This window comes from Gallus gallus, chromosome 5, assembly GCF_016699485.2.
Source record: "Gallus gallus isolate bGalGal1 chromosome 5, bGalGal1.mat.broiler.GRCg7b, whole genome shotgun sequence".
NCBI classification, from domain to species: domain Eukaryota; kingdom Metazoa; phylum Chordata; class Aves; order Galliformes; family Phasianidae; genus Gallus; species Gallus gallus.
The window spans coordinates 42,797,725-42,822,596 of record NC_052536.1 but is presented as its reverse complement, the minus strand read 5'-3'; the positions used below and the strand labels follow the sequence as shown (position 1 = coordinate 42,822,596).

The 24,872-nt window shown below is 35.2% G+C and overlaps 1 protein-coding gene across 3 annotated transcripts in view; it reads right to left on the bottom strand.

Moving 5' to 3' along the window:
- Positions 1-477: 477 nt before the first annotated feature.
- The window catches only part of TTC8 (tetratricopeptide repeat domain 8), a 36,477-nt gene continuing 12,082 nt past the window's right edge, over positions 478-24,872 (bottom strand). For 2 of the 3 annotated variants that reach the window (XM_421311.8, XM_046942406.1), the window contains exons 4-15: positions 23,164-23,227; positions 22,847-23,006; positions 21,888-21,977; positions 18,941-18,985; positions 12,925-13,010; positions 11,163-11,250; positions 8,622-8,732; positions 6,516-6,655; positions 5,485-5,659; positions 4,076-4,198; positions 2,715-2,798; positions 478-1,157 (exon numbers count right to left, since the gene is read on the bottom strand). In XM_421311.8, the coding sequence (XP_421311.6) occupies positions 1,041-1,157; positions 2,715-2,798; positions 4,076-4,198; positions 5,485-5,659; positions 6,516-6,655; positions 8,622-8,732; positions 11,163-11,250; positions 12,925-13,010; positions 18,941-18,985; positions 21,888-21,977; positions 22,847-23,006; positions 23,164-23,227 (1,283 nt within the window). In that variant the 3' untranslated portion in view covers positions 478-1,040. The remainder of the gene's footprint in view (positions 1,158-2,714; positions 2,799-4,075; positions 4,199-5,484; positions 5,660-6,515; positions 6,656-8,621; positions 8,733-11,162; positions 11,251-12,924; positions 13,011-18,940; positions 18,986-21,887; positions 21,978-22,846; positions 23,007-23,163; positions 23,228-24,872) is intronic. The other variant, XM_040701567.2, reaches the window with a different exon arrangement.

Here is a 24,872-nt window from a genome sequence, read left to right as displayed (position 1 = left end):
TTTTCTGATAGCTTTGTAAGTTTAGCACTGTCAATTGGAAAGACATGAGTACAGTAGATCAAAGGATGGAGGTTCCTTGTAAATTCTTCCTCTTTAGCAAAAAGTAAAATCTTATTTAAATAATGACAACTGGCAACTAAGGTTCTGTTTTAATTGGCTTGTGAGAATATTCTGACAATATAAAGATTAATGTGGAAAAAATTAAATTTCCATTAAAGACTTGCTTACCAGGGTAGGGGGAGCACATGTAACCACCCAATCAATGTTTTGTTCCCAACTGTTAGTATGCACTTAGCAAGATTCTTACATATCTTTTTCCCTCACTGAAATGAAGTTTAAGCTCTCTCTTTTAGGTAGAGAGGAATACATATTTTGCTTAGTACCACTTCTGCTGTATTACAAAATACTCCATAGCCTCTGACTCTTACTTTCAAGGTAATAAGGATATAATTTTAACTTACGTAAGTAAAAGCGGCAAACCATACAAACTGGAATTTATTTAATTCATAATGTACAACAATGAATATAAGAACTTCTGTTTTGTCTCTGTACCAAAAAACAATTTTGCTTACCATAGCTTTAAAACTTAACATGCAGTAAGAAAGTATAGAAAGTATACTATCAAAAGACAGGTCTGAAGGCTAGTAACGAAGTATCCTTATTCTGTGTGGCTCAACAGATTGTCACACCAGAATATATAAAAACTTTTTTTTCTTCAAGAAGTCAGAAAAAAATTTTCAAAAATGTTCATTAATATTAAATGCAGACTTATTTGTTAATAGATCAGATAACTGTTTGAAAGTTTTTATACTGGCAACATCTTGCCACTTCTGTGTTCTCAGTTGTATATACGTGAAACATGTTTTCTAGCTGTGTTATAAGATAACAGAAGCTAATGAGGACTCCCAAACCTTTCCTGCTACTCTAAGTAGCATAGGTTTTGCCACAGGAATGGATTAAGTACAGTTTACCTACTTAGAATAAAATATTTGGGACATTAGCAAACTTTAAGCTGATTTTACATGTCCCAAAATATGTCATCAGAGCATAGCAAAACGCTCTTTTAGTTGTTTGATGAGTTGCTGCGTATCGATGTGGCCTGGAAATGCTTCCTCTGACTTCTGAGCAGCCATGTAACTCCTCTGAAAGTCTCCAACCTGTAAGATACGCAAAATATTTTTGTAAATATAAGCATGACAACATTTGCATCATACATTTGTGCAGTACATTTCTGATGCTCGCAAATGTTTAAATGTAGCTGGTCCTGAGAATGACCTCATACTTACTTCAAGGGGTGAGGAGAAAAAGACAGAAGTGTGATTTTATTTATTTATTTTTAATGGGAGGGGTGCACCAAGACAGTAACTTCATATCCTACCTTACTTGGAGAAAAGACAAGGTACACTACGCTTGCTACTTAAAGTGAGAAGGAATAAAAAGGGGAAGACCTGATTTTAAATTTAATTAAAGAGCTGTCTTGCAAACAGAGAAATGAGAGAGCCAATCTGGCACCTGCAAAGGTCACGACTCCGTGCGACTTCCTGCTTCCTCATAGAGAGACATGGATAGCATCAGAGAGTTGATTAGGTGTATGTTACTCCTTCACTGTTTTTAGAACTATGTTTGCACACTGTTTCCAACTTTATTTTTTTCCTAAATAGCCAGCAGTTTTGGGGAAGAGGGAAGCACATGTAAGGAGAGCAAACCAAATGTTTGGGATCCCATGTAGAAAAAGTGATAGCTTCTGGATGGGAAGTGAGACCTTTGGTGCCTATGTGTCAGTCTACACAAAGCTTTGGTACAGCAGTAATTCTCTGAAGAGAAGAAAAATAGTCCTGGCCAGAGAAGTTCTGTCTTGTAAACCATCCCTTACACTGGATCTGTTATCACACTGCATTAACAGCTACATGATCTTGCCATATGTCTCCTCCTACAACCAAAGCAGTTCTGGGCAAAAAAAAAAAAAAAAAAAAAAAAGACATTTGCAAACTAGGATTTACTCCCTAATCAGTAATTATAGAATGCAATTATTACAAACAGTCTTCCATTTCACAATGAAGATATGTCTACAAATTAATGAGTTATCCTCTCCTTGATGCGTGTACTTAAGTATCTGTAGGAGTTGTGCTGCCATACAAACGGACTCATAACAGAATCTTGCAGTTGTAGGCTCAAGCCAGGGAGTATATTTTTTCAATTTTTAGGAAATTTTGGGACAAGTTTCTCTTTATTAGTGGTACTGTCAGACAGTGTTAATTCAGTGTCTGAGACCTCATTATGAAAAAATTATCAGCACACAAAGTTCAGTGGTCATAAATCTGAAGAACAGCCATTCCATTTGAGATCACTAAAATTATGAGTTTAATAACTGGTATTCTTTCAATAATTACTATTAAATCATTTAATACTATATCAGTTCACATTCTGAAAAAGACTGACTGTAAAGACATGGATCATTCATCTTCCATGCACGTTTGGGGAATTACAGTTATTCTGTAGCTAGTTGGCCACTCCTGAAAGCAAATATCAGAATGACTACTTCTACACAAAGCTCCTGGGTATTAAAATGAAAACGTAACTTAAGTTTTATCTTGAGTTTATGTGTTTTGTTTTCTTTTATCTTACCCATCTGGAAAGAAAAAAGTACTAACAATAAAAAAGCCTACCCCACAAAGGCTCAATTTTTAGATTTTAAGGATAGGACAGAGCCTTACCTTCTCTGAGAGTATTGCAAAATTAAAGTGGGGCTCATACATATGAGGTGCTAAATATGAAGCAGTCTGCAGGAAAGCTCTTGCCTGGGTACAGAAAGAAACAAAAATGTTAAAAAATCTGTGAGGGAAGGGAGGGTGGGTAACAAGAATCTAATGCAATCTTCATAATTCTTGAAAGAAATAATTTGGAGTTCTCCTAGTTTTACTAGGCCTTAATAGATACCCAAATGACAATGCATTGTTTTGCTCAGCCTAAATTGTCCAAACGTTTTGAGGAATATGGTAAATAGTCTCTTCTATGAAAGAAAGAAATGAAGAAAAATATCTTTGGGCCTAGGATGTACTTTTAAATGAATCACTGAGGGAATATGAAGCTGTAAAACTTGACTCTGATTAAGTACTGAGCAATCTACTTGCTGGAATCAGTCCTTTTTCTGACCAGCAAAACAGTGTTAAAAACTAATAAAAAATTAAGTATCGGAGCATGCATTTTCATGCCATAAATTCAATAGAAAATTTGGATCAATTTGTGAAAACATTCAGTGTAACATGGAGAATGTGGAAATATATCAGATCTTTTAAAAGCAACGATATCTGGAAAGTGGAAAGGGAGCGAGCGTAGAGTTCATTAAAATTCCCTTAATCCAGCAACTTTGAGCACGTGCATGCAATAACATCGTGAAACAAAATAAATTCATAGACAAGCAAAATGTCTTTGTATTTTTTCCATACTTTTTGCTCTGAATGATCCTGAGTTTTTATTTTGCATGTGATGCAAGAAGAAAATTGAAAATTTTAAGCTGAAAAACAAAATATGAAACATTTGGTTACAATGGAAAGGCTCTCTAGTCCTAGTTGTTAGCAATGACTTCATCTGCCATGGACAGAAGTTCTACTTAAGATTTGCATGTCAGTAGTATGACTGAATACGAAACTGAAACCGAATTTCATTTGTCACTGAAAACATCCAGTGCTGAGGTCATTTCCATGGTGATCGCCAGCCTACCTGAATAAAGCTAACTTCAGAATGATTTGTTCTTAAAAAATGCATTTTAAAAAGGCATTATATGATATTGTAGCTCCCTGATGTCTACATGAACTCCACCAAAATAATCTTGCTCCCAGGCAGAAAGGTTAAAATAGTCCACAGCAGTTCTAATGGTTAAACAAACAGATACTATCTTTCACTGTATGTGTATAAAGGTGATTGCTTTCAGCCAACTGTGTTTGTCAATTACACATGGCTAATTGCAACATAACATAGCATACTCTAGGTAAAATGAAGCACCAACCTTACTGACATGTTCAAGTATAAGCAAGCCAGAAGAAGCATTCTGCTTAGGCACATCTTTAACACCAACCTGTTCAATGTGACCTTTTTGCATTTCCAGCACAGCCAAGTTGTTGTAAGCTTCTGCATAGTCGTTATTGTTGACTAAGGTCAGTTTGAAACACTGGTAAGCCAGATTCAGGTCTCCTATCCCCTAAAAGTAAGATTGCATTTTAATCTGTGAAAGTACTGGAAACAACATGCATCTGTTTTGTTGTCTTGGTTATCTTTTCATCCATATGTACTACCATGAAATGCAAATTACAGTAAAAACATGCTGATCAGAACCATATGTGCTTTCTTCCCAGATCATCTAATTTGCTTTTCATTCTTTATCCAGACAGCATTGTTCCTCTCCAGGACAAATTTCCATGCTTCAAGTGAGATTCAGTTCATCCAATTTAACTTTTAGATGGCAAGAGTATCATCTAAAGACCATACAATATGATACCTTTTATAGCAAGGTAAGAAAAATAGGGATGTCTCCAGGCAAAAAATCATCTTGCTTCTCAGCCTCTTCGTGGATTAAAAAAAAGCCATATAAAGCTACTTATTACAAGATAGAAAAAGGGAGATTAATCTCTTTGTATGGAGCCACTGACTGCTATAATGCTCTAGTTTTAGGACAAGACAGATACAGCATCAGTTTAAACCTTCTAAGTGAAAAACGCTGAAAAATACATGCATATCAGTTCAAATTTCAGTGTTCTAGGCAGTATAAATTAATGTGTTTATCCTAGTTGCTGTATAAACAAGATGAGCACCTGAGTTTCTCTCTGACTTAAGTTAAATAGTAATCAGCATTTGGACAGAACCTGTACAAGAAAGGTAACAAAAACATTATTTAGTAACCCTATTCTGGGCAGCTGAACAGATATCTAACACAATTTCTGGAAGAACGTCCATAAAAATGGGGACTTAATGCAAATTAGTGCACAAAGTTAACAAATTTTATTACATAATTACAAAATATTTCTGTTCCCTACCATAAGAGGATAATGCGCCTCCTCAGCTACCCACTGCTCAGCATTTTTGATGACCAGAAAATCAATCTAATGCTTTATGTCACATAAGCTACAGCCCAGAGAAAAAATAACTTGAATTCAATTTTTTGTCAGACTAGCATGTATTGCAGCAAAAGCCCTTAAGGGCTGGGACATATTGCAAATTTTCAGAAAGAATGGAAGGTTGAAGATGGTTGGGGAGGGAGTCTCTTTTAGCAGGAGTAAATTCCATTCTGTGATTGTGTACAGAACTTCTTTCCTTTGTCTCTTCTTCTCTCCTGAAGTGCAAATAAACTGTTAGTTAAGTCTGTACTGTATCTTATCCAGGACAATATTGGGTTTCACATTTCAAAGTAGGACAATGATTCCTTCCAAGCTATTTTCCAGTTTCTGTAAAATAATACTTTTTCAGAGGGACTGTTAATATTTTTCATACCACAGCCACGTGTCCCAAGTTGTACCACACATCTGCTCTTTCCTCTTCATTTTCGGCCAAAAACAGTGCTCGTTCAAATGAAGTTAGTGTCATATCATACTGCTGGGCATAGAAGCAACAGAGGCCCAGATTGTTAAAAAGCTGGTAGTTATAAACACCCATCTGCAGGAGCCGTCTAGATTGAAAGAAAATATTAATTTATTTTTAAGATCAATTTAAAATACATTGATCTTACTTTTGAAGCCTAAGTCAAGTTTTGATTCAAATTGATTTTGTTTATTTGTCTTTTAGGATGGAGATGTTTTATAAAATTCTGCTGCTTAACATTTATAGGGAAAATAAGTATGCTAGGAGGGCCAGGGTTTAAGAGGGCTGCTGTCGTTGGTATCACTGTGAGTTTCTAAATTTAAAGCATAAAGTGGCTCACGTACAACAGAAATGACATAGCAGTGCTTGTACCGACTTCAGTCTGCTCTTAAGACTTAAGAACATGAGTCAGACTCCTCTGAAATCTGGCTGTATTAAAACAAACAAAAAAAAAGGCATCGTTTAAATGTCTTTTTATTACTTGCAGCAAAACACAAGGGAACCCCAGTCCACATTCATGTAAGAGGTTTTATGGTCACAACTACCCATGCCTCAGGTAGAGTTTTTCAAAGCCCTCTCCTTCTCCACGGGCTGAATGGGAAGCCCATATGCTTCCTGAAAGTTGAGAGTAAGGCACAATGTTCTTAAACTGCCTCATGTTGTGAAAGATCATTTCTGGTTTATCAATCAATCAATGATTTAAATAGCCTCTTGATACCTCTACAAGCTTCATGTGCAGCAATGAGAAATTTTTGAAAGAGATGTAATTACCACTGGCAGAGAAGATATGTAAATTGGTGTACTGATTTTATGGTGATCTTTCTCCAAAAGCTTTGTCAATGTCAATCTCCTAGCATTCTTGTTTTGCTATCAGCATTACAAAAGCCAACCCTATCAACCTCCCATGCATCCAATTCCTCCTCACTCCCCACAAAAATACATACCTATAGAACCGCAGAGCTATCTCAGGCTGGTCTGAATAAAAACGGTTACTGCCAATACATGCAATTGCTTCCACATGAGTATTGTCTTGTTTTAAGACCTCCTTATAGTACTCTGCAGCTGAAGATATATCGTTCATTTCCTATATATGGGGGAAAAATCAGATTAATTCTACTTTTATCAGCGATTTTTATAATAAAACTTACAAAAATGTCTATGTACTGAGTGCTTTATCTACGTCCTGCTCAGTACTTAACTGAGATTAATAGTGTATGCTCTCACAGTTCACTAATTGTACAATGCTAAATCACTGATCAGCAACTTCCAAAGTGACACATATCCATGAGAAGAATGCATTTATCAGTGCTAGCTATACTTGTCATAGTTCTATGCCATTGGTACAAAAAAGATATTTTTAAGGAAGAAAGATTGGTCATAAGCTCAGCATGTACAATGGGTATTTGCTAGTTTTTGTACAACGCCTTAAGATATACAGTACTGTCCAGTCAAATTCACAGTGTGGAATCATACAGAAAACTTATTCCCCCTGTCAATGTCTCAATTATTTTCAGTGTTTTCTAAGTCAGCTCATGAATTGCTTTGAACATAAATGAGAATATAATTGTATATGAAGAATTAGTATGTGCCCTTGAAAACAGGAATCAGAGATTTATTACCAAAACTTGGACTTGCTAGGATATGCTAATTAAAAGAACTGTATTTTATTTCAAAATATGCTTGGATATATGCTAGATGGCAAATGAATCAGGGTGGAGTCTTTGCTGCAAACAACATCACTGTTTCCGAGGAATGCAAGTCACCACAGGACCTTGTTCCATATTAGAAGAAAATAAAGTCGTTAAAAACACACTTTTGTGTTTAGAGAGGAATAGTTTCTACCTGTGTGCTGTAGATAGATTGCACTTTCAATCTGGAGAAAGAACAAACTTTTAATTAACGTTAGTAGCACATTTAGCCATTAAAAATGTATTTCCTACCATTAAAGAAAACAGTACTAAAGCTGTCCCTGTACAAATAAAGCTTTTTTAAAACCAAATAAGGTCCATAACTCTTTCTGCAACTAGAAGGTAGTGGCAGACAAAAGAAAACTTGGATTAAGATGCCTGATGCATGTATTCCATTTATGACTGTGTAGTAAGAAGAACAGCCCTCTGCTGCAGTACAAATCTTTGCTAGTAAAGCTATAATCCTGCACTCAGGTGTCAGTATAAAACTATATCCTGTCAACTGTAGGCTTTTCTTTAATAATTCCTTAAAGGGTTACGCAATGTTATGTATATGGTACTGCAAAATCATATCCATATTAAAAACTGTTTAACAATTCAGAAAGAAAAGCCTCCAAAATTATGCAGCTGTTTTCTTCCTTGCTGAAGGACAAAAAGGATTTAATATAAAAATGGATTAATGCTTAGGGGTTAGATGAAAATGATGAGAATAGGAAAGAATGCCAAATATGAATGTAGAAAAAAAAACACCTTGTGACTTTGTTTTAAACATTGGTTTGGGAATAAAATCATTAAGTCCACTACTTAACATGAAGACACACATTTCAAACATACAAAACACGTGGTTACCAAGCTAAACTGAAACAACTACTTCAAAACTAATCCTACTTAAAATAACAACTATTTCCTTAACTAAGAAAAACGTTCCAGCTGTTCTCAGTGGCTTAAGAAGTCAACAGTGACTTGTGGGACAATAAAGACAACACTTACTGGTAGTCTATCTCGCTGCTTAATCCTGCAAGCAGGCTGTTGGTGACTTAAGCAGTTTTAGTCCAATTTAAAATACTTGTAGATGAGCTAGACCTAGATGTATGGACAATACCTGGAACACTTGACTTAATGTGGTTTTGCTTCCACATGTCTGAACAAGGGAAAATAGGATCTCACTGTTGTGATGAACCACTGAAATAAGTGTCCAAGACTCCCTGACACTACTTTGGAATCTTAGATTATAATTTTGCATTAATGATACTGTAGATCAGCATACTTAATTTTTGATACCTTTACACTTATATTCAAGTGTTGGCTCTTTTACTTGCTTGGGCAGCTAACCTTGGCCCCAATTATGTAGTGTGTGCATACCTCATAGATTCTGGCAATTCCACAAATAAGAGTCACTTCTCCTGGAAATCGTTCTAATCCTTGCTTGAAAAGGTTTAGTGCTGTTACAGGCTGATCCAAACGCAAATACACCTAAGAAAATAAAGTATATACAAACTTCAAATGTCTTTTTATACTCATACTCCTGTTCTACAAGGAAGGTTAAATGGAAGGAATGAATCCTCCCACATTAGCTGAGATTGTGGATAATACTACAAAACTATGGCAGCTAATACAGATAAAATAGGCTAATTAAGATAGTTAGATTTGAATGCATATCATCTAGACATTAATAATTAATCTGGACATTACTAATAAACTAAAGAAGTTATTTATCACCATATCAAAATAATAAAACTTTGACACTGAGATGCAGGTATTACCTTGAATATTTTCATGTTTAATGTAGTTTTAAAAATGTATATTTGGTCTTGAAAGTACTGGATATTCAGGTGGATAGTGCTGAAATAACAAAATATTTTACTTAGTCTAATTAGACTGCACTGCACCAGGCAGTGATGCTGTCAAATTTCCTTACTGCTCTGCCAACTTTTCCTCTCATAAATAATAAAATGACTTAGCAGCAAGAAGGCATTTCAGTCCCTGTGATTTTGGCTTCTATGCTGATTATGACCACATCTGATGTGAATGACTGTGTGATAATTAGCTAGAGGATGTCAATGTGTTGATAGGGACCACCTCTGCAGTGGTCTGAGAGTACAAATCTAAAGCCCTCCTGTTGTGGGACATCTTAAAAAGCAGCTACAGCAAAGGAAGCCCCCCTCCTCCACCTACTTTGGGAAACTAGATGACTACAGTGACTAATCTGTCTCCCACTGAGTGGAAAAGTGTTTTAAGTGCTCCTGATGGAAAAATATTACATTTAATAATAATGCTTGATACACCTGAAATTTTAGTAAGCTGGGGATTTTGTTTATTTGTTTGCATGTTTAGTTTTCGAACTAATCTAGCTATGAAGCACAGCTATCTTCATATTCTTGGAATGAGAACTGTAAAAAGAGGAGATAAATTCTGTAAGATAAGTTTCTTTCTAAAAATCTTTTCATCTTTGTTAATGAAGTACGTTTTATCTTTTACCCTGGTATAAAAGTCCTATTCCAAGCCAGTCTGGGTCATGAAATGCTTAGTAACTTCTCAATAATGTTGACTTGTTTAAATGGCCTTCTTTACTTTTCTTTCAATTTTTTAACCTTTCTTTCATAAATTAATTTCAAAGGAGAGTTAGCTTTCAGGAAAATTGAAAATAAAATAAAACCAACAAACTCTTGCTAACTGTTGTTACAGAGAATATAAGAAGAAAACTAATAGGGATTGTGGTATTGGTCAGTTTACACTGAACTTGAGATAATCCTATCAGTTTTTTAATGGCTGCTTAACTCAAGATTTATCTTTTCAGTATTGTCAGATTGAGATATAACTCAGTGTCCTACCCTATTGCCTGTCCACCCACAGTCACCAACTCATGTTGTATGATGCCTTCTAATTGAGCTAGTTGGTCTATGGAGTGGGAAGCGGAAGTTCAAACCTGCTCTTACATGAGCTATTGGTGAGAGGTGGCGGTACATATCTCCCACAATAAATCACTCTTAGTCCAATCTACTGCTGGTTGAATCATTCTGTGTAGATAATGTATTTTGCAGAGTGACTCCTGTTAGTGACACAGTTCTAAAATGACTAAGCTCAGTTGAATAAACTAACTCAAACTGCTGTACTGAAGACAAGTCTTCAGATGTAAATAATTGTAATTTACACACTAAAAGTAAGCAGCTCAAGAAATATGAAGGTACAGCAAGTATCATAATATGAATATCTGAGTTATCTACTGCTAATGAGGGTTTTTGGATAGATTTGAGACAGCTGCCTTGGCAAGAGCCGACAGTGAAACTGATTTCATCTCTTTTTAGGACTAGAGGAAGAAAAATGCAGGTTTAGTTTCTCAGAGGCAATCTTGCTTTGAATATCTTGGAAAATGCTTAGAGTCTGATGTGTGTGAGATGTAAACAAGTAATGCTGAGGCTCAGCTGTGCTATTTGTTTTCCTAAGGATTTTAATGCCTTTATTTATACAGCATGTTCTCTGCTTCAAGGTCTCTGACTGCTTTCTTTAAGCTCAGTTTGTTTTGGTTTTGCTTGTGAAACTACCATTTTGATCTTCACTCTTCACTTACTGATTTATTGCATTAGTTTCCTAGGAGACCATGGATAGCTACACTATTCCTCATACTGAAACTCCAACAATTATTTAGCTGTGTAATCCTCACTGGACTTTAGAGCAAAGAACAAAGTAAGGTACCAGATGGGATTTTTTTTCATGAAATCTGGAAGGTTCAAAATCTTTTTCAAACTATTGATTTCAGTTTCCACTGTAAGCATCTTTTGTCTCAGGTCTATGTGGAGATCATACACTATAAACTTGATGGTGTTATCAAGCTCAACACTCAGCTCTTCAGGTATATGGATAAGTTGGAATTTGAATTAATTCTGAAATAAGCAAATGACTTACTTTTGCCAAATACAAGATTGTATCAACCATGTCCTGTTGCTTGAGAGCTGACTTAAATTGTTTTTCAGCTTCTCGATATAATCCTAACCTAAAGAGACAACAGGGAGATGTAGAAGGTTGAGGGGTTTTTTTTGTTGTTGTTTTTCTTTTTAAATAAAAGCTTACTAATTAATTAAGCAGGGCACACTAAACCAAAAAGAAATTGCCCAAAACCATACTTCAAGGTCACGCAAACAAAATTCATGCTGTTGAATATATTGAGATTATAAAGACAAGCATTTAAAATTATGAAAAAGACAAATTCATGACATCATAATTCTATGGAAGACAACAGTAAGCGATCCTGGTTGACTGATACAAGTACACCCTGAATTACTGTAAAAAATATTTTTGACTGATCTTATAAAGTTAACATTGTTTTAGTCATTCATTGCTCCTTCTTGAAAAAATAAATACAAAACCATAGATATTCCTGTCATGAAAATTTATATTGCTAAATTAGAACATTATCAGTCTTTTTTCATCTACAGTCGCCATATGTTTCCCAGTGAATACAGAGAACCCTACTCAGCACTTCTAATCTTACTAACAATAGTTCTTTCTTCCCATTTATGTAAATACTCTTAAAAATAAAGCATAGCCCCATGTGAAACCTACTGCTTTATAAATAGCAGTGGAGACCTCTTCTACTTTGGATAGATAATAGAAAGGACAGTAGGACATTGCTTGCTGTTTTTTTTTAACACAGGTTTGCAGAGGAACGTGAGAATTTCTGGGTCTTATTCAAGTCCCCAGATGGGAATGTATTCTGGCTGTATATTGTTAATAATAACAGTATAATAACACTGTTTCTGGTTTCCGTCTTCTGGAACAGACATAACAGAGGCTCAGTCCTCTCAGTTACCATCATCTCATTATAATCCTGCATTTCTACTCCTTGGGACTTCCTGTCCAATACAAAGCTGTCTTGTTTAACTGTTATTTCTTTCATCACCCACGATCATTCTATCTACATTTGTTCTCCTTAAGCTTTCTTTCAAAATATTTCAAAATATTTTTCAGTTTGTCTTCTGGACGCACAACCACAGTTTCTTTGCCCTGGCAAGTATCCTTAATCTCCCATTTCCTCATCAGCAAACACTTTCTCCTAGAAATGATGAAACGTCTGCTGCTGATATTAAAAATCTTCAACGTGTATTAAATAACAACAACAACAACAAAAAAATACTGTACTGTAAGCTATACCACAGCTTTGTCTTAAGTTCATGCAAATCACTTGCTTTCTCTTGGGTGACGGCATGTGCCAAGTCTAAAAAATTCTCGAGTGCCAGTTCTGAGGCCTTGGCACCTTTGGAGCTGCCTGGTACTCCTCAGGCAATGTATCTCTGGCAAACGCCGGCTAAGCTTGAAATTTCATTTTTTATTATTTCATCAGTCTAAAAACCTTATTGCCAGTTATATTTCTCAAGCCAATATTCCAATGTTCATTTTGTTTACAGTAGTTTTGTTTATTTACTGACTCTTCAAACAATGACTTCAAAAAACTTTAAGGAAGTTGAAGCTGCAAATAATTTAGTTAAAGATACTCAGTGCTGGTGCTTTTACCTTCAGCAGCAGACCATAATCTCCTTGTATTATAGTACAGACCTTTCTAACTAAAAACACTGAAATATTTTTACTTTTCAGCACTGCACAGTACACACAGCAGCTCAGGTCCTGCACTTCTACTCACTGATCACTGAAGAAATGAACAATGGCTTACCTATAGAAGCACTTCCCAATTTGGACTTTCCACCACCAGTCCTTGAATTGTGCATGTTCAGTGGCAAGGGCTGCCAAATCTAGAGCCTTCCAAAACAAACCCATCATCTTAACATTAATATCTTCAATGCTTACATAAAGAAGAAGAAACATAAAACCAATAACATAAAGACTTTTCTAAAGAGAAAACACTGAACAAACAGTCCCGGTAAACCTGAGGTGGGTGCACAGATTTGTTTACTATTTTTACAGTTTGTTGCATAAAGTAGCTCAAAGGATAACTTTTTTCCCTAATAGTTTCTAGTAGTGCAAGGAGAAATACAAAATTAATTTGATTAGAGTCCTAAACTGCAGCTTCAGAACTCCAGACTTCCCTTCTTAGTTCAGGAAAATTGTTGAAAACAAGTAGAAATATACTAAAGAAATTGTTATGCCAGTTTGAAATACTGTACGAATTGTCATCTCATTGCTAATATCAGGCAGCCTCCACTTCTTGGAACTCTCAGATGCATACAGTGGGAAATGTTTCTTTAAAAAGTTTACAATGTAAATAGTAATTATACAACAGTAAAAATAGACAAATAGTCTCAAGAAATAGCTATTGATAAGGGTGGAACTCTAGAATCTCTTCTACCTGGTATATTGGAAACGTAGGTATGCCAATTGGCCACCACAGACAGAATCTGTGGCTTTTTGTGTTTTAGCTATCATTTCTAGACTTCTCTTAAACTAATGTTTTCTGTACCAAAACCTACCAAAAAATAATTATTATATTTGTTTATTCAAAATTCCAGTTTTACCCAGAATACATCAAGGTAACATACAATGTGTTTTTTGTTTTAGGGATAGTCTTAAAAGCTATAAAGCAGTAAATTTACAACAAAGAAATTATTTTTTTTTGTTTTAATGAGCATTTTACAGATCACAGAGATAAGAAACTAGATGTCTGTTAGAAATAATGTAGAAGAATTCCGTGCACTGCTCAACTTGTTGCACAGAAAGCAATAGTTTCCAGGAAAAAAATTGTCAAATACTTGAAATATGACAGGGTTTAATTTAGTGACACCTGCCTTTGGGTTTGATTCCTGTTTTTTTTTTTGCTAGCTGAAGCTGAAGTAACCAACAAAGAATGGCAAAGTCAGTGGAACTGCATCAACTTAAACATGTCTCTTTGGCCTCTATGAACAAGAATATTTTTTGTAGCAATTCAGTTTAAGGAGTTGCACTGATAGTGTCCTCAAACTCAGAGGCAGTTGTCAATCTCAGCTTCTGTGACAGGAATGAGAAAACTGAGGAAGGCTTACAACTCTGAAGTCACTATTTGTTTCAGGTATGTGGAATCCTAGAAGTCCTCGGATGGCAGAGATTATCTTTGCTGCCTTCTGTTTCTTAATAGCTTTGCAAATTGCACAACAGGACTCCTGGACACCACAGATACAGTGGGGGAAAAACTTGCTTCAAGACAAAAATCATGCTTCCTTTCCAGACAAATACTTTCAACTGAAGGTATATAAGCAATTCTATACCAGTATGCTTCACTGGGAAAATTCTGAAAAGCAGCTGAGGATGAAACATCACTTAATTTTGTTGAGTTTTCAAGTTTGTAAAGAATGTGTGCATCTCTAAGATAGCACACCTGTTTCAAATAGGCCACAAGCAGTCACATAAAACAAGTAAGGATCATACTATAAATAACATACTTAAAAGAGCCTTCCTTAGAGCGCTCTGGTGACAAGGATTCAAGGAGAAAGCCTGAATTTCAAACAGCCATCCCTTCCATAGCTACGCATTCAGCTTTCTTTCTGGTACCCTAATTATTTCTGAAAACTATTTTATGCAAGGCTAACAATTCTGGCTGCTATTGGAAAGTAGGAACTAAGACTGCTTCAGGCGTAGTAGACCATAACAAGAGTACTTTTGCTGTTAGTGCAGATCTTGGAATCTTACTGTGATCTTATTACTAGCATCAAGAAACAAAGCACAACTTTATTTTGAAATTAGTTTCTGAAACTCAGTAAGTCCTATTTTTATACTTTTCTGTTAAGGAAATGGGAAAAGAGTAGGAATATCCTATTCCTGATCTTTTACATGTAATTTCTGAAGTTTTTGCCAAAAAAGTCTTGATGCATATCAGCATCAGATTTCTGCTCACCAGTAGTTAGACTTTCTGATGGCATTACAATGAATTTTTTGACAGTGTGGCCTTTGAAATATTTGTTGAAACAGACTTTCAAAATATTTCAACTTCATTCTGATGCAAACTTCTTTTTCAGTCATGCAGTTTAGGTACAAATCAATGTTCAACCTGCACAGCATGTTAATTTAAAAACAATAACAGTACTAAGTGTTCAAACTGTCCTGCAGCCCTGTGCGTTGCTGAGTACTGGTACAGTCATACTAATATCTAGTAGAGAAAGACAGTGAAGACTGTAGATTGACAGATACTGTTACCCACTTTCAGGGATTTTCACTTGTAATGTATGTCGCAGGGAAAAAAAAAAAAAAAAAAAAAAGGATTGTCCAAATAGTTTTAATTAATTTTAGGACAGAGTTATGAACTGGTATAAATCATCTGTGAATGCTGGTCAGCTAAGACTGTGACTCTTAGAGCACTTAATGTATTTATTCACGAATGCAGGAGTCTCTATCATCAACAGCCTTAATCCTGGGAAGTCTTTCCATGCTATATTTAGTATGATTCTGAGACTTTTAAAAAAGTCTGAATTTAAGACTAAATTTATTTTTTTAATGATTACTCTCCTTAACTAAACTGTGCTATATTACTACAGCCCTATAAGCTGTAAACATATATTTGTTTCAAACTCGGTAATTTCATTGCTGGCATTGTGCATGCAATTATATATACGGAAACAATAGGAGGCATCTGTTGCTTCTTTCACATGCTGTTGGATAGAAACAATTCTCCCAGCATTTGTTGGATAGAAACAATTCTTCCAGCATTTGTTATTGACTGAATTCTTACTTGTAGGCAAACTGACACAGGATAATCTAGAAAACAGCTGAGTAAATGACATCAGCCGCGGTCAATTTAAAACAATTTCTTTTGATGGATGTCTTCTGAAATTCTGTGGTTTGTATATCTTGTATAATTCCATTATAAATAGACTTCTATCAGAGAGTACAAACTTCAAATTATTACAAAGAACTAGAGTGTGTCACAGGTCTTAACTTCTGGACCCAAGGATATATTGTACATTCTTTCTCCTTTCTCAAGACAAAATGTATTGTTATCATCACCCACCTATGAATAATGGTAGGATACAATGCCACAGCCTACTGCTGAAATAAGTAGAAACTGAACTATTTCTGGACAAGTCTTTTAAGCTGCTCTGCTCTTACTGCACGTAGACCATAAAATGGGATTTAGAAACACTCAAGGAATATAGAAAGCATATGTCTTTAAAACAGAAAAGTCAAGAACAATAATGGATAGGGTAATAGGAGTTTTTTCAGAAAAGTATTTAATGTTTCATTAAGGTAGATGAAAGAATTTTGAATGCATTTTCAAGTGCTGAACAAGCTCACTGCTCTTCTTCCTTCCCCCACGTTATGACAATTGATAGATTACAGATATATTTACTGTTAATTTAAAATGAGTTCCTAGTGTTACTTGTGCGGTTGAATGCACACTGATTAATGATATTCCCAACTGAAATTGCCACGGCATTTTTTTTCTTTCTACAGACTGGTTGAATACCAAGCAGAAGCAAAGTAATAGAACTGCCTTTGCTTTTTAAATAATAATGCAGTTGAAAACACGTTGTTCCAGATCAGCAGGGTGACAAAGGAACATACCCTGAAAAAGTAACATACCCTCACTGTTACTTTTGTGTTTTATTCGTAAAACTGCAGGAAATTGTCTTCAAATTCTGGCCGCACAGACAGACTGCTAGTAGAGGCTTTTCCATCGATACAGTCACATTGAGCCAACTGCCAAGTGTTTGATCTAAGCTCTTTTCAAGTTTTCTCATCTCATCTTATGCGGAAAGCTGTTTTGTCCAAAGATGCAAGAGATATCACTGAATGTTGGATGATCAAGTGAGATTCCAATCAACTTTTAAACCATTAACATCTGTACTGAATCCAAAATGATCACAATCTTTTCAGGGAGAAGGGAGAAAATGAATCAGTGCAATATCTTTCTTAAGAAGGGTGAATAAACAGTGACACAGCTGAGTTAAAGCAAAAATTATTTATTTTTCATCTTATGAAAATTTCATGCAGATGAGATTCAAAAGGAAGGAAGGACAGTTTGGAGAACTGAACTGTATTGAAAATAGTAGAGAAGAAAGTGCAGAACAGCAGAGAAATAAATTCAAGCATGAGAAAGCAATCTGAACAGTCGCCCAAAAAACCTTTAGTAAAACCCATTGCAAACTAAAGGCACCTTGTACTGTGAACTAAGACATTTTTTTCCATGGACAAGATGCTGTCATTAACCAATCTCTCTATCATTATACAATATACAGTAGTGACTAAGCTGACACTGATACTTCTTTGCTTAAAGACTTACTGAAGTGGCTAGGGTGCATGTAAAACCAGTCAGAACTTTTCTTGTAAGTCAGTCAGTAATCCTGGCTGCTCAGAAGAGATTTCAAAGTACATGCAGTAGAACTCTTGTAAGTGCATTTTTTTTGGAGTGCTTGGAAAATTACTTGCATTATATGAGATTACCTGACCAAACTAAGGATCCTGGTGTGTCTTTCAAGTATGGGTTATGTTCTGTGACCAAAAAAAACAGGCCCTTGATATTGAGTATGAGAATATGTAAATGCTAATTGCAGTTTCTCTGATGAATCTGACAATTGCATTTACTGGTTCGACCACATTTTGAATTAACAGTGCATTGCAATTCAATCGTCTTAGAAAAATGCTATGCAATAAATTGACAGTGTACCACTATAATCATTTGATACTAGATGAAAAGCTCCACACAGCAGTACATTTGGAATTGGTTCTGATCTGCGCTGTCAACAACAAAATCTATTTGTGTTATTAACTGCTGAAAATGACAGTATCAAAGAAATAGCATTGGAGTTTAACTTCATATCTAATCACACACCAGTTAGGAGTCCAGCAGAATGCACTACTGACACTAGCAATTCTCTGATAGAAACTTAAGGCAGAAATTTTGGTTCTATTTCAACTTGATGCATATATCCAATAGAGTACAGAAATATTCCGACACTTTATTTATTCAGTAAACTAATTATTTCCCTGGATGAGCTGCCAAAGAAATTCTGCAACCTTTATTTCTGAAAGTTTAAACAATATGTACTAAAATCTGATCTTCCTACTCAGTGCAACAACATATGAAGAACAGCAGAAGAAAATTTTTGGACAGTGTAAGGCAAACTATATCATTAGGAAAACTTTTGGAGAAAAAATGTTATAGACAATAGTATGGACAATATACACTTTCCCTTGAGGCTACAGAACACCGCAGTGCTATGGAATTACATTTCTAACAGAAGTCTCCAAACTGCTATTGATATTTTATTTTTCTGTAGTTAATACATTTCATTTCCACTCACTCAAATGTGTAAGCAAGAATCTCAGTGGTTTCAAATGTCAAACAATGCTCATGACAATAACTAGCTACTTGTACTTTATCAGATATTTTCACCTTCTTCCTGTAATAGGCTATCTATGTCCTATCACTTATTGACAGGCCTTGAATACTCTGAATCTACTACACAGTTCAATAACCTGATGTGTACTACTGCTCAGACTCCAGTAAATTCTGTAAATTCATTACATATGGGAATCTTACCATGTTGATAGACAAGGGATCTAATTTTACAGTATTAGAATCTTTTGCTTTAACAACAACAACAACAACAAAAAAAAGAGAATAATCAGTATCTTGGTGTTTGCACTTCTGTGTTAAGATATGATGTACTACCTGGAGCCTTAGTTTAACAGAATAGAATGCTAACAGAAATAACAGAATGATACTTAATAAAACCTGAAAATGGAATATATGAATTACTCACATTTTTAACGTCATTTTCATGGTGAAAAATATATTCAAATAGTGCCTGTCAGAAGAATATTTAAAACAGTTATATTTGAAGGTAAAAAATAGTAAATGTTATCTGAAAGTAATTCAGAATCTTGATTACATTAGGTAGAAAATAATTTTTTGTGCAAGCAGTTTTATTTACACATTTCAGCAGCTGAAGTATACATTTCACTAAGACCTGAACAGACAAAATCTGTAGATGTGCTTTGGTCCTTAAAACTACCACACACACACACACACACACACACACACACACACACACACACACACACACAAAAAAAAAAAAAAAAAAAAAAAAATTGAAAGCCTGGTACCGTCTTCATGACTTTTGGACTGTAGAATCAACAAATGATCTAACAAAGACTTTTTGCAATGTTTACTTAAGTGCTTCCGTAGAGCTAAATCTCATTACATTAAACACATTTATTAGATATGTAAGCTGAGCGAATTATGTCTTAAAAAAAAAAACACTCTATAAGCTACATAATTTGGGGATCTGTAAAAGAAAAAATGCCTTTTTATTCATAAATGATAAATGCTAACGATATCACATTTCTGAAACTCATACACACCATAATCATAACAAAGCTTAAAAAAGTAACACATTTCCTGTGCTATGCTAACTGCTAGTAATACTACAACAATTGCAAGGCAATATAACTTCATTTTTGATTAGGCCTTTCTAAAACTAAACGACTACTACTACCTTCTAGCTGTACCAAACTGGAATACCAAAGAGTACATAACAGGTAACAGAATTGGTATTTGAAGCGAATATAATGATGTTGGAAGAAACTAGATTTCTAAAGGGAGTCTTGAAGCCAGAAATGTAGTAAGGCAGTAATGACTGAGTAGTGTGACTTTTTTGAACGTTGACCCTTCTGAACATGCAATTCTCAGGTCTTAATTGCTGCTTAGAGTATCCATTAAAACAAAAACCTAAAGTTCCCTAGATGAAAATGTTAGCCCAGATCCACCTTCAGGAAACTAGAAAATTACAAATAAGATGTCATGTCTGGTGAGGAAGTAAACCACAACTTTTCTTCTACTTCTGTTCAGAAATGCATCTGCACAGACAATCCAAAAAAAGAATGCATTTACAGGAAAATTTGAATAGACATTTATTTATGAGGTGAATAGAAGTGAAAATAGCAAAAGAATAGAAAATTAAGAAGTAGTAGCACACCTCCTCCACTAGTTCAATAATAAGGAAAAAGATCAGTAAAAGTGAGTAAATCTAAGAGTGATTAAAATGATATTTTCTTGGGTGGCTGGCATGAGGAATTTACTGTGGCTATCTATCTATACACATGACCTTCAAAAGGATTTAAATGACTCAACTTTTACGTAGATAAAAATAACTAGAATTATCTTAGTAACTCTATTAAAAACCCAAAAGCTAAAGAAGATAAAACTTCCTGTTTCCTAGCAGAAACCAACAGTTAACTGAGATTTAATAGCTGTTCTCTCTGGGGACAGGTGATAAGTCCTATGTCTAATATGGCGTTTCCTGCAATAGTCCTTAACAGGGCTGATGGTCTTAACAGGATGATGTCTCTACAGGCAGAGATAAGTGACTTAGCAAACTTGGTTTGTCCATTCCTTTATACTTCAAAAACTAGGAAGACATAGTCAAGCAATTTAAAAATAGATACTTTAATTTTAAAAGATATGATACATATATTTTCCAAACATAAGGAAGAAGTATACAGGAGAAGTAAATACCAACACGAATACAAAGACTAGTTATGTGAATTTAAGAACTGGTAGATTTATTGTCTTCTTGATCTTTAATCAATGATTCTCAACACAAAAGTACAGTCTGTAGTCTCACTTCCTGCTTTGGCTTTAGCCTTAATGCTGTCTTACTCCGTTAAAAAAAAAGTTATAAATCCATGTAGATCCAAATTTAAACTTAGATCTTATATTCTGTGTGAAACATTAATGTCATAATGTATTAGCTTTGTAATACTGACAAGTACACTTGCTGCCTATGGTTGTATCCATGAGGACTGTTGATTTCTATTTTTTGGCTTAAGCTTCTTTTCACATGAAATTGAAGGACTATTCCATCTTCCCAGAAAATGCTGATTAAAAAATTGTTAAAAATCTCTGTTTTGCATTCTTGAGAGCTACTGCTGAGAATAAATATTTCATCTGAAAGCTAACCTACCTACTTAAATAGTATACGCGTTTATCAAAGAAAAAATAGAACCTAGCCGTCTTTAAGAAGATCTAAGCTTAATTTCCTAGAGACATGTCTTGTGCTCCTTAATCCTTCTAGGTTTCTTATATTCTCCCTATTTTATAAACTAGTGGGTTTAGAATAATGTGTGTGCTGAATGATTGCTAACAAGAGCATAACTGAAGAAAAGCCTGCAGTTTCTTCCAAAATGGAAAAGACCTGGCTTGTAGCTGCCTGCAGTGGAGATGATAGCTTGCAAGTCTTTCGTTATCTAGCAAGACTAGAAATTACTATCTAAATCAAGTTTTAAAAAGCAGCTTGAAAAAGCAAATGAACTGCTAACCATATATGAAAAAATGGTAACTAATGTTTTAGAATGGGGAAGCTAACTTAGGAGTATTCTGCTGTGTTTTTTTCCTCGTCTCTTTTTTAGTTGCCCTTCATCACTCATACCGTCACAGTTCAAGGCAATTTACTAATAGAGTATTTTATCCTATCCAAATGTTTTTACTGGCCTATACTTTTAACAATATTGCTTCATACGTATTTTCAATTTCAAGTCTGGTAACCACTGCCAGAGCATAAAAGATAAGTAAGATACAATTTTTCTCAATTTTACATCTTGAGTACAGTTCACCACTGTTTCTATCCCCAAACCCATGTACAGCTTCATAAGAATGATGCCAGAAAATTAGAAACAGATACCACAGAGATAACCAAAATAGTTACATACCTTTGCCAGTTCGGGTTTCTGAGCATACTTTGATAAATTCAGTCGAGACACATTTATGAAAGGGCCATCTGGATTTGTTATCATTGAAGCCTGAAGGGAAAAAACAGGCTTTTGAGTGGGAAGAACCCCTATGCTTTTCCAGAAATTTTTCAAAATATTAGCAATATATCAAAAAGACGAAAAACAATGCAGTTGTAGATGTATTCCTCTGCTTTGTGATAGGGATTCTTCATGATTTTCATCTTTTCTGAAAGCCAGGAATCTGCTGTACTCCCATACACTCCCTGAAAAAGGTTGCATGAACTACATTCTGGAATTACCTTTTACTTCCCTCTCTTCACTACTTCCACAGTGTGTCAAGGCGTGTAGCTTGCACAGTTACGTGGACTAAGGTCAGGTGAGATGTGGAACAAAAAAAATCTTCCAAAAAGGTTTAAGGAGATCAGTTCATGTTCATGATAGTGAGAATTTGCAAATAATCTGATGTTAATTGGTATTAAACATTCATGCCAGTTGCAGTGTATTAATTTGGTCAATAGAACCTAATCAAACAAATATACTTTATTTTCTTAATCTGATGAAGTGGTAGATATTGAGAGATTAGTAATTACTTTGTAGTAAACTAAAAAACTTGGAGGTTTCAACATGCTTATGGCAAAGTCATCTTATAGTCCTTTCACTAATATTCAGTGAATAAAAATTGGTCTCACAAAACTTGTAAATTTGTGTATTTCTGTTAATTTTTGTGAACCTGTGGATTGATGAACATTTTGTCCATGAACAGACTAGCAAACTAATGAGGTAACATTTCTGAACTTGACTTTGGAAACAATTTAAATAAAAATGCTGACGTCCCCAAACTTGAGTTTAGATGCAGCTTTATGTCATGTACAAAGTCATTGGTTCCAGGATACTATGATCAAAAAAGCTGTCTTTCTAAGAACAGTCAGGCAACTTACCGTTCCTAGCCTGACATATCTCCCAGAAGCACTACTGATTGGACGAGCTGTTAGAGCTGTTCGAGGTGTTTTTATAGCCTGCTCCATAGTACTTGGCCGTCCACTCTGTGTACTTGGTCTCACAAATCCTGTAATAGGTCTTCCTGACTGAGTTATTGGCCTGAAGATATTAAGCACATTATTCTCATGTCAACTGGAATTTACTGATAGAGAGTTTAAGCACTTATATGTGAAATATTTCATTTTTAGAAGCTGAATTTAGGATTTGCTTACATACAACTGATCTCATTAAAAAAAATAAATAAATGATCACATACCTAACTGCTGGGCTGGGGCCTCCACCTTGGCTAGTTCCAGGGAGTTTCAAAGATGTTCCTGGTCCTATAAAATAAAAGTATTGCTCACTTCAGCTTGAGATACTGCACTCTTGTCCAAGGGGCTTTAAAAATGCCTATGTCATACAATAAATAGGAAATTTCTTTGTTCAAACTGGTCAGTCATAGTACTGGACAAGGAAGTCAAGAAGAAACAAACTGTACTATCATCAGTAAATTGTTAGATTATTGCAAGAAACCTGCCATCATGAAACCTGTACAACATCCATTTCATTAGTTTAAGTTACTATCTGAACCCTTCTCCTGAGGGAAGGCAGGCAATTTCGTCATTGTACACATACTACAGACTATCTTCTCAAGAAGAACATCTCAGAATAGCACTTAAGAAATAAAGGCTATTGGAATTATAAGATCAAGCTATTTTAAAATGGTTTATTTTCTACCTGGGGTTACAGTAACACCCGGACTTGATTAACTGAGGCAAAAGCCTTCAGCTACAGGGAAGGCCTTCTCACAACTTCCTGTTTTGACATTAGATCATTAAGGATTACTAGATCATGAATATAGATTTTCTATCACCTTTATTGATACGCTATTATAATAGTTTTTCTAGCCTCCTATAAGAATATCTAAGACTTGATTTTAAAAATCTGGTTAAAAGCGTGGTATGATATATATGTTTGCTGGTGTGTCCACTCCTTGGTTAATGTGTACAGAAGGAAATAAAAAAGGCAGTTCTTGACAAATCATCTATTTATTATCTTTGCTGAGCAGTGCTGAAGCCAAGCATATTTCAACTTCTTGTACTGTTCTGCTAGGAAGGGGAGTTGAGAGGTACAAGGAGCTGGTAGGGTGCAGAATTAGGACAACTGGCCAAAGGGATATCCCATACTGTATGGCATCATGTGTAAACTATAAAACTGAGGGGAGTTGACTAGGGGGTAGCAGCTGTGGCCTGGGGACTGGCTAGGCATTGGTTGGTGGGTGGTGAGCAATTGCTCTGTGCATCACTGTTTTGTAAATATATATTATATTATTATCTCTACTATTATTATTTTCCTTTCCCTTCTCAGTAAATAGTTTTTTTTTTTTTTTTTTCTCAACACGCGAGTTCTACTTTCTTTTTTTTCTTCCCAATTCTCTCCCCTATCCCACTGAGAGAGGAGAGTGAGTGAACAACTGTGTGGTACCGTAACTGACTGCCATGCTAAACCACAACACACAGTAAGATAGAAAAGACAAGGCATTAAAATTCATTTTTCAGATATGTGTTTAAATAACAGTGATTATTATGTGCTTTCAGCATACTTGGAGAACGCTTGCCAGATTAGTTCCCTTGATTTCACCTCAGACAACTCAATTTTGAGTCCTCTTCTGAGAATCCCTTGCTATGAATAGGCATCAAGAGGAAACAGCTCATGTGGCCACTAGCAGCTGTAGAATTTAAGAGTTTAATTTCGGCAGTTAAAGATGACTGCAGAGGACTCCTTGAAGTCCCTAGTTAATAAAATAGTTGATAGTATTTTGTGCCCCAAAGTAACACACTAGAACTTTTCTGTAAAATGATGCTATAGAGTGTTCGTATAAATAAACAAGAATGCTGGAAAATTAACATGGCAAAATAATACGAATTTAAAAATGTATAGAATACAAATTTCAGTACTGAAGTAGAGTCATAGAAAAATAGCTGT